This window comes from Coturnix japonica, chromosome 2 (assembly GCF_054131305.1).
Source record: "Coturnix japonica strain WE chromosome 2, WE-NBRP24, whole genome shotgun sequence".
Classification (NCBI taxonomy): domain Eukaryota; kingdom Metazoa; phylum Chordata; class Aves; order Galliformes; family Phasianidae; genus Coturnix; species Coturnix japonica.
Window position 1 is genome coordinate 117,701,226 of NC_140664.1, and position 13,962 is coordinate 117,715,187.

A 13,962-nucleotide genomic window follows, 5' to 3' on the forward strand; every position below is an offset into this window, starting at 1 on the left:
TTTTAAATGCCTTAATTGTAATTTAGCAGTGTTTCATGGGGTGCCTGTGCAAGGCAAAGGGCTAAGGAAATGTTAACTGTGTATTAAAATCAAACAGGTCATTGGAATGCATGGTAGTCTTAGTCACCTTTCTGCTTCATGTGTTAAGAAGCTTAAGATGTATTTGGAGAAATGGTCAGAAAAAAAAAAATTTCTAAGCAGCCAACAGATTTCATCTGACTGTTGCTGTATATAGCAATCTTTTCTGACCCACTCACTCATCTGCTGTAGCAGAAGTTCCTGCCGTTCCCAAATAAAGACCGTGGTAGATCTTTCCACTACTTTAATATAATTCTTAGAGAGGTTAAGATGTCAGACACTACCTAGGCTTTGGCATCTCTGCTAATAGCATGTTCTGCACTGTCATTTAGTAGAAGTGCAAACCCTAGGGAGCACAGGGAAATGCTACTTCCATATCCTGAAAGAAAATGGAAATATTGCTGTGTCCGACCCATCTGTATCTTGTAGCATTTCAGAAAAGCAGCAGCAGCCCATCAAAAGCCCTGCAAAGCTTTGAGCATGCTGAAAAGCTAGCATGCTTCCTTGGCTTTTCCAAGTTTAATAAAGGTATATAACAGCACAGGCCACCCCAGACTGTTTCAATCTTCCTTCCAATCTCAAAAACTGAACCCTTGTATATTAAATTTACAGGCATTTGTCCCACGGGCAAAATGTGCTGCCAAAAGTCTTAGTGCATTTTGAAAGGGCATTCCTATAATATGAAGGACTATGATCATTTTAATCGGCCCAGCAGTACTTTCAGCTAAAAGTAAAGCTGCTGCCTTTCATAGTAGACCAGAACCTTTCCCCTACCCCTAATAATCATGTTTCTAACATTTTATAGAAATAGTTGTCAGTCTTGCTCTGGTTGGGAGATATAAATAAACTCACAATCATAGCAGTTGATTCTGTCAGAACTGGTGTATAGGCCGTAACAGATTACCCCAAGGAAAGAAGTGATCTTTCAAGATGGTAAGTGGTTTCAAAGAAATAAATTTTCACTAATGCCAAAATTCTTGTAGAGTTTCAGCCCTGACTTCAGCTGAAAAGCTCTTTTCTGAACCAGAGCAAAGATTTGACTAGAATATCCCACCAAGTCTTTTCACATATGACAAGTCAACTGCCTGAACTCTACAATTACTTAAAAGCAAGTTGTGGCAAGGTGGATTTTGGCCTCTTCTCCTGTGCAAGTAGCTATAGGACTGGAGGGAATGGCCTCAAGTCGCACCAGGAGAGATTCAGGTTGGATGTTAGGAAAAATTTCTTCTCCAAAGGAGTGCTCAGGTGCTGGAATGAGCTGCCCGGGGGGGTGGCGAAGTCACTTTCCCTTTAGGTGTTCAAGAAGCCTTTAGATGCTATACTGAGACATGCCTGGGGGGGGGGGGGGGAGGAATATTTGTGGTGGGTGGATGGCTGGACTAGGTGATCTTGGAGGTCTTTTCCAGCCTTGGTGATTCTATGATCCTTGCAAGGTCTTGGTAGCTCTGCACACAGTGGGAGACAACAGAGAAAATAGCTTTCCCCACCATCTGCAAGCAACACTGGAAAAGTAGCCTGTCTCAAGGATGACTGATTTGCTACAGGCTCAGAAGGAGCTGGGTAAGATGAGCTGCTTGCAGTTTCCCAAGTTGTCACTTTGCAGTCTCTGGCTCCTCTCCTTGGCATGAGACACACATGACCAGCAGCAGTGCTATTGAGCCATGCAAAAAGTTGATTAAAGATTTTGAACAAAAACACAGTCCTGCCTGAACACTTTTGGATTTTGATTTTGGTTTCATCTACATGCTCTCTCCATGGATTTATTCATGGAGTCTTGAGTCAAGTTGGATCCAGTCAGACATCAAATTGGGAAGGATTAAAATTATTGTAAGAGCAGTATACGAAGTGAATGCCTGTGAGAAACTGGATTATGGCTTTGCACTGGCCTAGAAAAACATGTGGAGTGTCTCTATGTCTCTGTTTGTAGATGGAATAACAAAGTATTTGGCTTAAGAATATCTCTTCTTATGTGCCTTCTAACAAGCAAAAGGTTGCTGGTTATTGACAAGTCATGTCACTAATGGAGTTGTGGGAAAGAGTTGCCAGTGGGAAACAACAGTTCATTCTTTGTGCTCACGTGCTTTAATTATTCTAACAGGCTGAGAAATGCAGTGAAAATTTCTCAGACATGACTACAGTTTTACTGAGAAGATAAATAGCACAAATAAATTAAATAATAATAACAATAATTTCACAGAAAACACCCTGAGACTAATTTTCTATCTTAGCTCATGGCTGGGTTTGAACTTAGAGCATAGGGATTGCAGCCTGGTCTCTCTCTTTCCATTTGCAGCCATCCAATTGGTTGCAGCTTTGGAAACATCCAGGCATGATCAGAAGTTATATGACAGTATGAATCTTCAAGGAATCTGCACTAAGAATAATATGACTGCACATCCAGTACATTTAACAGATATCAGGTGCCCCCATGCCTCGCTTGGGCAGCTCCATCTAGTGCTTAGATGTGCTTAGTCTTACTGTGCGCTGCAGTAAGATTTAAAAAGAAAGAAATGTTAAAAGGTGACAGATAAGGTTTGCTTACTGTTGCTCTTCTAACTCCAACAACGGAACCAATTAAAGTGCATCAATTAGTCATTTTTTATTTTTTTTTTTTTTCTCTGCAGCGGGGATGTTCTCCAATGTTTTTAACAGCTTGTAAATTTCTATGACTATAATCAGCCTGATCCCACTGTGCTCTCTGTCAGATCCCACAATGGCTGTAATCTGGCACCTGCTTGGGTACAAAGCTTGGAAGTGAGACTGGGTGCCTGCAGAATGAAAATGAAGCTTTTTCAAAGTGAAGAGGGAGGATCAGGGGGAATTTAGGAACAGCGGTGACAGTCTTTTCTCTTTTCTCTCAGCAAGAGAGTTCTCACTATGACAGGTCAAAAACATTGCTATTGTTCTGTCTTAAACCTCCCTCTTCCAGATGCAGAATCTCACTTCCTGAAGCCGCCAGCATTGACTATGCCTTCAAAGTAAAACCAGGCACCTCCATCTGTCTCTTCTGGACTTTGCTGCTTGTCCCACTCTCAGACTGTTCAGAAAGGAACAAATATTTGCTTGTCTTGTCCTGTTGGCAAGTCCTCTTCCCCATTCCTGACTTACACAGATGCATTGCTTAGAAAAACAGTACCTTTGCATTACCTAAGCTTTCCCAGCCCCTCAAAATTTACTTTTGAAACCTTTCATTTTAGTAAAGTACAGGGCTTGTCTGGCACTGAGGGACACAATGTATTGATGGCACTCAGCAGGTCAGGTTGGTGGCTGAACATGATGATCTTGAAGGTCTTTTCCAACCTGTGTGATCCTATGATTCCCCAAGCGACTGCGAAACATCTTTTGATATAGATGCAATACTTGCTAGGGCTGTCACTAATAGTAAGAGCTCTTATCACTGTGCTTTCTGCCAGCAAAGTGGTTTATAATACTAAATAATCTGCGTATTTCTTTGGGTGCTGTTCTTGCCACTTTGCAAAGCACAGAGGCACTGAACAGCTTGGCTGCTCCTGTACAGATGGGAAAAGCCCAGCAAGCTGTGGGCTCTCTTGCAAAGAGTTAATAATGGTGGTAAGGAACCACAGCATCAACCAGAGATGCAGTGAGAAGTCAGGGGTTGCTGGCTTCTGATGACGGGCTCAGCTCACCTCCCTTCTATCTGAACCCAGAGTTATCGGGGTCTAAAAGAAGAACAATGCAAATGGACTGCATCATACTAAAAAAAATAGGAGTAAAATGGTTTTTATCTACAGGTCAAATCATACATTACTATTGCTGCAGGATACCTACAGTGTGCCCTGTATTTCTCCCCTTGAGCTGTAAACAATGGTTCTGCCAGGAGAAATTGTTTCCTGGGAACCAGCACCAGCTGGTTCAAAGGCACCAGGCAGCTGACAAGTCTGAAACAGCTCAGCCCACAACTCGCCACTGTGAAAACACCTTTCAGTTAAGGTGGAACTCTTTTCATCTGAGCTTAGCTGCCCCAAAATGAGACGTATCGTCCATGTTAATAGGTCAGGATCCTTTTGTAATCAACAGATAGAAATGTTCATATTCTTCATGGATCCCACTGGCACCATCCTGAAAGATGTGTGTATGTGTGTGAGCTGACACAGGTAAGTCCAGGGCATCTGCCTTCTCCACACAAGGATGTGAATTTAATGCAGGTCATGGTGAGAGTGGAAACAGAGACAACATATTCTAAAAGCTACCAAGGCATGAATAAGAACACCCAGAAATTTCAGTGCTGTGGATTTCAGTCCTGTTCCCAGACTATGATGGATAATGGAAAGGAATATTACAATTAAAAAGATAGTATTATGACAAAGCTTTATAAGGTACAGACAGGTGTAATGAACAATGGATAAATCCCAAATTCAGTACTGATCTATAGCAAACTAATGCAATCCTGACTGTGGTCATGATACAAATCAGTTTGCCCATTTCTTTCTGGGGCATAATTCCTGTGACTAATGAACATGCTACTTTTTGGCAGTATCCTTTCTCTCACTCCTAAAATGACAACTAAAGAAAACTGCAGTGAAACAGTACTAAGGGCTTGCTCAGATTGAATCTAACAATATCAGGCAGTAGAATAAATACTGATTGAAATGGAAGCATCACTGACTGGGTTGTTTACACTAGGATGAACAAAGCATCCAGGGATGTGTTCATTTGGAGGTGCCTTTCCCACTCTGCTTCCCTGAGGAGTCTCCAAGAAGGGCCAGTGAGTGCCAGCCAGCCCTCAGGCCACAGAGAAGTGAACATCTGCATGAACACTAAGTCTGCAACTCCATGAAGGTGCAGGCAGCAGCACAACACTGGCTCAGTAGATTATCCCTTCTGGTTCCAGCAGCAAGTACTTCTTCATGGATGGTGGGATGGAGAGCAAGGGGACGCCTCGGTGGCATCGTTCTGACAGTGTCATCCGAATAGCACATCTGCATAAGTGCATGAGGGACCGTGGTGAGTTGCTGCACACACTGAATAAGGAGTCATAGAAATCCTGGTGCCGCTGTAAAACACAAAACATGTTGAGTGGTTCAGGGCACTAAGCATCCCTTCTTCACCTCCCAACACAGATATCAGCCCATAGAGCTGCCCTGGCATGTTATTCACTTTCAAAAGCATAGTCATTTTCCTGTAGCCAGATATTTATAATAAATATCAAGCTTGATATTTCCTCCTTTGCAACCCTGTAAGAACTTACCTCAAAGACATCATCAGGTATGGCAGCTTTCCACTTTGAAGTTGATTTGATGTGTTCATAGGTGTTAACGACGACCTCCACAGCCCTGGGATAGGAATGACAGGCTTGTAGCACCTGTAGGCAGGATGTATAGGGATCATAAGTACCACCAAGGAGCTGGGGTCAGCCTGTCTGCTTGGCAAGAACAGCATAAGGATGTGCTGAAATGTACACATCTAAAGACTTAGGACAGGATGCAGTTGGTGCTGTAAAAGACACAAACCCCATCAACACTGCTTTGTGCAGAGAAGTAAAAAATCCCAAAGCTTATTGTCACTCACATTCATGGAGTAACGCTTTGCATTCACACCATACTATGAACATTTTGACCCACACCATAGACAGACTTTCACAGACAAAGCTTTGGAACATCCCCCTGGGTTAAACATCATTCTACATGAAGAGGAGACCCCAGGTCTCTCATACACACTTTAGAAAAATGGAAGCTATTTTGCTACAGACAAGGGCAGCTCATTTGAGGCCCAGGGGAGTACAACCAAAGCTTTGGCATTTTCTTCAAAGATTTCTGATTGCTTGGCTTATTGAAATGCTGTATGTACAATGGAGAAGTACAGTTATGCTCAGGGCAGGGATGAGAGAATGAGTCCTGACTACAGCAAGCTTACTTTGTTGCTTGATGTAAGAAATCTGCTGACTACAGTGCTTTGGGTTTTGAAGACCTTTAGAAATCCTTTGGGAGGGATCCTGCAATTATTATTACTTTTTTTCCCACCAGCTATGAGCAGATTTGGAATTTCCCCTTATTTTCTCTCATTCCCAGGGAATAAGCCAAAACTTCACTGAGATCCATCTCAGTTTGAATGGATTTGTATTTTTAAAGGTCAGAAGGGACAAAATGAACCGTCTTATCTTTTCTCCAGTCTTTGATAGAGACCACAAAATATACATTTCCTACAACCCAGTTAAGTATATTTGGAGCGAGGTTTGATGAAAGCATGTAGATTTTCTGAAATGGTAGTGTCAATCAGCTCTGAAAAACTAGGCTTGAGCCAACGTTTAGAGTTTGTATTTTCAGGCTGATTGAGAATGAAAATTGGATCTGGGTCTGGTTTCTGGCATGAACAATGATACATGTCCTACAACAGATCATCTCACAAGATTTTGGGCATTCTGGGACTATAGTTCATAGAACTCCTGCAAATCCCAATACTATCAGACTCTGAGGTTTGGCTTTCTCATCTATCTCCTGTTCAAGTCATCCTTTATCTCTGTCTCTCTGCTCTGTACAAAAGCATCCTTAACCTTGTGGAACTGCAGGGGATATATCCTGGCTGCTCCATGATTCAGTAGCAGCTGGTAGCAGACGTCAGGCTGGGCAGCTGGCCTCACAGATGTCACTTTTATGATATACTGTAGGGGTGCACAACCATTGACATCCATGATGTTGGCTTCTGCTCCTGCCTCCAGCAGCATGTGAAGCAGTACGTGATCACAGTTCCAGGCGGCTTTGTGGAGTGGGGATTTGAAGTCCTCGTCACGAGAGTTCACTTCAGCTTTGTAGTCTAAGAGCATCCGGCAGATGAGGTGGTGGTCGGGGCTGTATGTCTGGTCCTTGTAGTGGAGGGCCCAGTAGGCTGCACAAGCCAGGGGTGTCTCCATGTGGGCATTGAGAGCATCGACCTGCGCCCCTTGTTCCACATAGAAAGCCACAAGCTCGGGGATACCCAAACGTGCGACAGTGTGCAGAGGGGTCTCCTCATCTTGGTTGTTGGTTTTTATGTTCACGTTGGCTCCTGACAAGGAAAGGTTGTGGGAAACAGTTAAGGCAAGATTCAAGGAAAGATTTCTGTGAGAGTGGTGGTACATTGGCACAGGCTGCCCAGGGATGTTATGGAGACGTTGTCCCTGGAGGTGATCAAGAAAGGTGTGGATGTGGCACTGAGGGCCGTGGTCATTGGGCATGGTTGGGATGGGTTGGGGTTGGACTAGATGATCTTAGTGGTGTTTTCCAGCGTTAACGGTTCTTTCATTACACAATGTAGCGGCTCTGTTTGCACCGAATTTACGTCCCAACTGAGGCAACATCGCCATCTACTGCCCAGCACGGGAGCTGCCGCAGGACGGACGGACACACAGACAGGCTCGGGCCCCGGCCTGCAGTTGTAGAAGCAGCACAGGCTGTTGGGCTCTCGCCCGCTCAGTGGGACTTTCCCTTGTCCTTTCCAGCTACCAGCAATTTGCTCTAAAGAAATGCAAATTACTGAGGGGAAGAATACTGAACACTGCTTATTAGAACAGAGGAAAGGTTGGCAAGACACCATTCCTCAGAGCAAAGCAAAACTACGGTACGAAACATATATTTATAGTGTACACATAGTGTTTATACATACTGTTACACATCAATGTGCAGCAGAGCCAGCAGGATGGGGAAAGCAAGGCCGTTCTTCCAGTGGCTGAAGGTGCTGAAGTCAGTGCTGGCAGCTGGGTGGCCGAGAGCTGCTCCTTGAACCCTGAGCCTTGGCAAGCAGATGATAAAGCACTTGTGCAAGAGCAAGAGCAAGCTGTCTGGCCTCTCCTCGCCAGCCAAGTGGTCCTTACATGGTCAAACTACACTAAGACTGAGGAGTAATGACTGAGAGGGAGAAAGAGGACTCAGAAATTACCACTGGGCTGTGTGCTAATCCCATTAAACCCAGCTGGGTGTTACTCACGTTACATGTCTGTGAGTGTATCAGCAACATACTTTCGGAGGTGGTAAACAAATCCGGGCAGAGCTCTGCCTGGCTGGGCAGTTGCCCAAGCCAGACAGGGCTGGACTGACCTGATGTGACACTACTGGGTGCAGATGGTGGGATGGGAGATACCTCAGGAAACCTCAGCTCAGGGCATCAGCAAACACCTGCCAGCAGCTTTTGGGTGGTGGTGTGCGCACACACCTGCCACAATTTGCTCCAGATCATGCCCATTTTGTTTGTAGTCTCTGCTTTTAGCTCACACAGAATTTCAAGTTTACGGAGCGCTTAGGGAAAGAAGGTGGCTTGCATAGCGCCATTATTTGCTTGCTGATAGGTGGGTGGAGAAAGCCTGCAGAATGTATCTTTTCATTTGCTGCATTTTGTAACAGTACATTTGACTTTTAAGCTTTTCCATGGTAGCAAATGCGGCTCCTGCTGTTTTCTTTGGGCAGGATACAACTGGCAGCATTTATTTTCCTTTCTAACAAACAAAATAATATGTATCTTCCCAGCAGAAGTAACACAATGTTGTTATTCATTTTGTGGTTTCAGATTCCCTTGCCCACAAATCATACTTGGTCTCTGTATCTCAAGAGAAGCTTTCAATAACAACATATGTAGCAAAATGATGAAGGTGTTTATGTTTGCCATGGCACAGTGTGATAAATAAGGGAGTCTGTCTGTAACTCAGGACTTGATGCTGCCTGACTTTGCTATACCCTTTATATCTGTCTTTAAAAGTCCCAAGTCAGCTTCCTTGTGTTAAGGACACAGTGGAAGGAACATCAATATATTTATCTGTGAACTGCATCTATTCATAGCTTCATTTGCTACAGCCAATCAGAGATACAACATATCTAGCTTCAGAGAAGCAAAATCTTATATAATAACCTTTTCCCCATAGTTCCTATATGGATGTGAGAATTTGACTTCTGGCAAACTAAGAACAGTATGAAAAACTACACTTGTTCTGTCAGGGCTAGGTCTTAAAACACAAGTGGATGGAAGAATTTATGGAGAACAAGGAAATTTGCGCAAGAAAGAAGGAGCTAGGAGTGCACTTCAATGTGAGAGCCTTTCAGTAGTAAATCTAGATAAGGAAGATGGGGAGAAGGAGTCGGAGATGAACAGGCAAGTCAGCTGTGGGTGGAAAGGATAAATATACAGGGACTTGGAAACTTGCCTCCTAGGAAAGACCATGGAGACCATCCAGAACTTTCCCTTACCTCTCCAAATCAGCTGCTGGGCACAAGGAATGGAGGTTAGTGTCGTACAGAAGTGCAAGGGCGCCTGCCCACTCATTGAAAAGCAGTTCAGCTTAGCTCCATGGTTGCAGAGGATCTTGAGACACTCAACATTTGCTGTTTCGCACGCTATGTGGATTGCAGCTTTCCCGTTGGGCCGGCAGTTGATCGTAGCTTTGTGATTGAGCAGAACTGAAAGACTCTCCAGATGCCCATACATGACAGCCAGATGAAGTCCAGTTGCCCAGGATATTTTTAATTTGTAACTAGGCAGCCAGTATCCTGTACAAAGCAAAATGGTGTTACCAGCTTTGGCTAAGATTTTCCTTTGCATTATCCATCTACTGAGAACAATTGAGCAGGAAGGGAAGATCGGAGCTTTGGTTTAATATGCTGTAATTTTACCAGCTAGAGTTTAGTGCACACAAAGTTCTCTCAAACATAACTTCATTTTCATTAGGTACTTCCACTATGTGTGCTGAAAAGTCTGCCTTTTGGACTGGTGATTCCCATGAAGATGTACTGATAGCAGCTTTTGTTTTTCTAGTGACCTCTGTAGACTGAATAATAATCATTTAAAAAAGCTCAGACCATTTGAAATATCATCAGCTGAAAAATATGTGGGAAACAGATTCTTCAGTCTGCCAACAGCTGAACAAAGGTGGTATTGGAATAAGAATGTTGAATGTGCTTAGACCTGTGACTCAATGGATAGCTCATCCTGCTGTTTCTGCATGGAACACTGCAAGACTGCTTGTCCTGGGAGCTGGATTTGTACTCCTAGTGATGCACTGTGTGAAGATGATCCCCAACGATTGCCATGAGAGTGGCAAAGTATCACAGCCCTTCTGCCAACTACTGCCCCTGAAGGGCATGGAGTGAGGAGTTTTGATGCTGATGTGATTGAGGTGGAAGAGCCAAATGGAAGCAGGTGCAGTTCAGCATGAAATTTGGCTCCAAAATGTTCAGATGTTTGTCTGAAAACATCATGGTATTCTTTTTTTCCTCCCCACTTACAAACACGTGTAAGACCAAAGAATGCTTAAATATTTGTTCCCAAGATATGAATACATGTTTCATGACTGCACAGAAACAGTCTTTGAAGTGATTGCTATGATCATTTGCTTTAAAAAAGAAAACTGTAATAGTACTGTGTTTAAGGGCAGGAGAAGACTAAAACTTCATTTTTATCCTTTTCTATATTTATTATTAAGGTATAGCAGCTGCTTTTTAGTTAGAATGTGCCTATAAAATATTGTTGGTTTAATGTATTTTGGCCTCCTTGGCAAGTTTCTGGTAAATATTGTTACTATTTAAAAGACAGGAAAGTACTGCAGATGTGTAATAAGGCCAAATTAATTCAGACCTTCATTTTTGAGTCTTGGGCTCTAGATTTTCCACCTTACTGTTTCATGAGTACTGTATTAGATAGGAAGAGAGATGGAGAGAAGAAACCAACTGCTGTTTGCAGAGAGAAAAACTTTTTCATCACATCCCCAGACTTGGTGCAAAGTAGCTGTGTGTTATATCCCAGAGTCTATGCACACAGCATAGCAGGTTTCCTAAGTCATTTCCCCACCCAAATTCACATTTTACATTTCTCCTTGTAACCAACCTGATCCTACACTGAGCTGAGCCTGAGGAGCCAAAAATATATGTGTGAGCCATAAATGATAAATCACAGTAGGAAAGTGGTCCTTAAAAGCTAAGTTATCCCATCACACAGCCACAGTTTTCCCACTTGAGACTACCCTTTATCTTGTTTGTGCTGCTGTGAGTGAGTGATGCCTACAGATATTCAGAAGGAGCATCTTCCATGTCCTCTTCCCAGAGCCACAGACATCCCTGATCCCAAAGGGATGAGACCTGGCACTGGGCAGGCAGAAGGAACAGCCTATGTGGGAGGCCTCTTTCAACTCACCTATTTGTTGGAGTGAAAAGAAGCCATGTTCCCCAAAATGGAGACCTCATGTAAGAGAGGAAGGAAAGCCACTCCGCCACTGGTAGCTTCTCCTTTCCCCTTCATCTCTTGGGCCTGTGGCAAAGCTCAACTTGTTTGAAAGCTTAACAGCATTCTGTCCTCAAGGAAATCCTCCTCCCAGAAAGCAAAATTTGCGTGATAGCTGGTGGAGTGCCTCCTGCAGATACACTGCTGTGATTTGGGCCATGGAGTACTTTTATCCCTCTACCATTTGAAAAAGGAGGGGCTTGTCCAAAAGAGAGGTTAGTACTTGTTGCCAAAATATCCACAATTAAAAATCCAAGCATTACTTCAGCAGTTTCAAACCACAACCAAAATGCATTTTAGCCTGCTGAGGACAGAAGAAAATGTATTTTAGGATACATTCATCATTGTGTGGGTTAGTTCAGATGCTGTCCCCAAGGGAACTCCTGGCTGAATCATCCTCACCCTTATGCAATCAGAAGAGCAGAGGCTGATCATTAAATGCCAGATAAACACAGGAAAAGAGAGGAGGAGGGATGTTGTCCCTCTGTTACGTCACAGACAATAAATACGTAAATAAATAATAAGGCTATTCGCTGTGCTGCTAAGACTGGTGCTTGTCTTCATGCACACTTAACTACTGGCAAAAGCTGGTCAATAGTGTCTTCCAGATACCCATGAGAAGTCTTCTCAGCAAGTATGTAACAAAGTATGTTGATTTTAGCAGAAAGCAGATTTGTTTCATTGTTTTAAACTGTAAGTTTTGGGAAATTTAGGATCTGTCTGACAGCTGGTTTGGATTTGGTAAACTCCAAAACAGGTGGGAAGTCTTGCCTGGTTGTGTTGTTGCTCCATAAGACTTCTCTGGTTTGATGAACAAGCACATACTTGCTTTCTGTGAGCTTCTAAATACAGTTTCTCCCTAGCAGCAACATTCAAGCCCACAGGATTTCTTTAGATCTTGTAAGCTAAGGAGAATTCAGTGCTCTATTGAAAACTGAAAGAGGAAGAGATAAAATATTTTGTGTTCCTAAATGATCTGTTAATGTGACAGAGAACATGCAAAAAATGTGTATACTTCAAGGCATCGGCCTATTCTGGGCTTTGCACTCAAATCCTCTGCAAGGAAATAGCAAAGGTCTCCTCTTTCCAGGCTTCCCTAGGGCTGCAGTGGTGCCTGGGTGGCGCGGAGGCTGGTGCTGCTCTCTGGCCTGCCCTCCGCCAAGGCCGGCAGCACAGCTAAGCTCCCCTCCGGCGGTGGCTGCAGCCACATGAGCCTCCTGACACCGCTCCCTGTGAGCCACATTACGCTACAGCCTTAGAAGTGACACAAGGCCACAGCTTCTGGAAAATTCCCCATGCCCAGCTACTTCCTGTCCTGTGAATGCTGTGATGTTTACCTTGTTTGTAGGATGCCAGAATCAGCTTCTCATCTTCTACTTCAAACACCGTGTCCACATCTATTTTCTTTTGGTTCAAGAGCTCTTCCAGTGTTTCATAGTCATTGCACTTCAGGGCTTCCAGAAAGTTCTTTTTCACTAATTTTGCAGCTTCAGCTCTAGTCATTTTCCTCTGCTTATTCTCTCCTTCTTCGTATGCCTCCTCCACCTCCATTTCCAAATGTATTTATTTGTGCTATGAAGAGGGGTACACTGAGGTCCCTATAGCGCAGTTACATGCTGAAGTTCCTGAAGACCAGAAGGTAATTTTATCACTTGGTCATGCTGATCTGCTTGTTCTATTTATATGAGGAGCATTTCAGGCATCAAAATACCACTCTTAGATATCACCACGCTCTTTTTATGAAAGCGAGGACAGACTTATGAGCAGTAACACCAGAAAAAATAATTTCTCTACAGGTTTTATACACATCAAGCTTCATCAACCACATGGTTGATCACTGCTCCTGCCATGATATTAGTCCTGAGTTCTGTTTCTCAGCTGGAGAAGCACACGTTTCCTTTCATAGTTACTATTGCTGGTTTACTGATAGCAGTGGGATGTGATGCTCTCTCTACCTTCCAACTAATGCATTTCAGAAAGAAAAAATCACTTCCCAAGGCACTCTTCTAGTGGGATGCAGCTCACTCTTAGCAGGACAGCAATGGTTCTGTTGGTCCTGTTTTAATTCCTCTGGCCATCAGACCAAGCCTCCATTAGAGCCCCCAGCATGCAGGGCTCACAGCTGCCCCAGTACGTAAAGCCTTGAGTATGGCTCTGTTGATCCAACCCAGTCTTCTCTATAACGCCCTGAGCAGCAGGAGCGCCTCAGTTTGCTCAGGGATCATAGCAGTGGCAGGTGGAAGGAGAAATACTGCAGAGGTGTATGTCTGCAGGATGGGATGGAGTGCTCATATACCGCAGGGACATGTGGTGGGACCATAGCTAGCAGAAGGCTCTTCATACTTGGTTTGAACCACTCAGCTGGGCAGACCGCACACAACCATGAAGAAATCTTTGTCTCTGCTTTTCCTGTGAGTATGGCTTCCAAGCAGACCGATGGAGACATGAAATCTGGATAATGCTCTAAGTCAGGACAGCCTCTGTGTAGGTGTTCCAGGGGGCTGGGCTCTTCAGGCAGACCCATGGGCACCTGCAGCATCGCTCTCTCCTACAGCCAGTGCTCACCAGAGATATTATAGGACAGCAGTTCATGAAGAACAGAGGAATCTGTGAGCACATTTCTATATGTAAAAAATACTTCGTAAAAAATACTTTGTAAAATATACTTCCCTTAAGTATTGCTCTCAG

General features: G+C 43.8%; 1 protein-coding gene across 1 annotated transcript; it reads right to left on the minus strand.

Moving 5' to 3' along the window:
* Positions 1-2,652: 2,652 nt before the first annotated feature.
* Positions 2,653-12,905, minus strand: ASB4 (ankyrin repeat and SOCS box containing 4). Its single transcript, XM_015853568.3, has 5 exons — positions 12,612-12,905; positions 9,249-9,548; positions 6,590-7,080; positions 5,288-5,401; positions 2,653-5,092 (listed from the first exon to the last, which is right to left on the minus strand). The coding sequence occupies exons 1-5, from the start codon at positions 12,823-12,825 to the stop codon at positions 4,904-4,906; spliced, it is 1,308 nt and encodes a 435-aa protein (XP_015709054.2). The 5' UTR covers positions 12,826-12,905; the 3' UTR covers positions 2,653-4,903.
* Positions 12,906-13,962: the final 1,057 nt, after the last annotated feature.

Bases quoted from the DNA above. Each gene is read 5' to 3' on its own strand.
- ASB4 (XM_015853568.3), bottom strand. From the start codon at position 12,825: ATGGAGGTGGAGGAGGCATACGAAGAAGGAGAGAATAAGCAGAGGAAA. The intron at 7,081-9,248 runs GTAAGGGAAAGT...TTTCCTTGTCAG, and splicing joins CCAGCAGCTGATTTGGAGAG to GAGCCAACGTGAACATAAAA. The intron at 5,093-5,287 runs GTAAGTTCTTAC...TGTGTTTTACAG, and splicing joins TACCTGATGATGTCTTTGAG to CGGCACCAGGATTTCTATGA.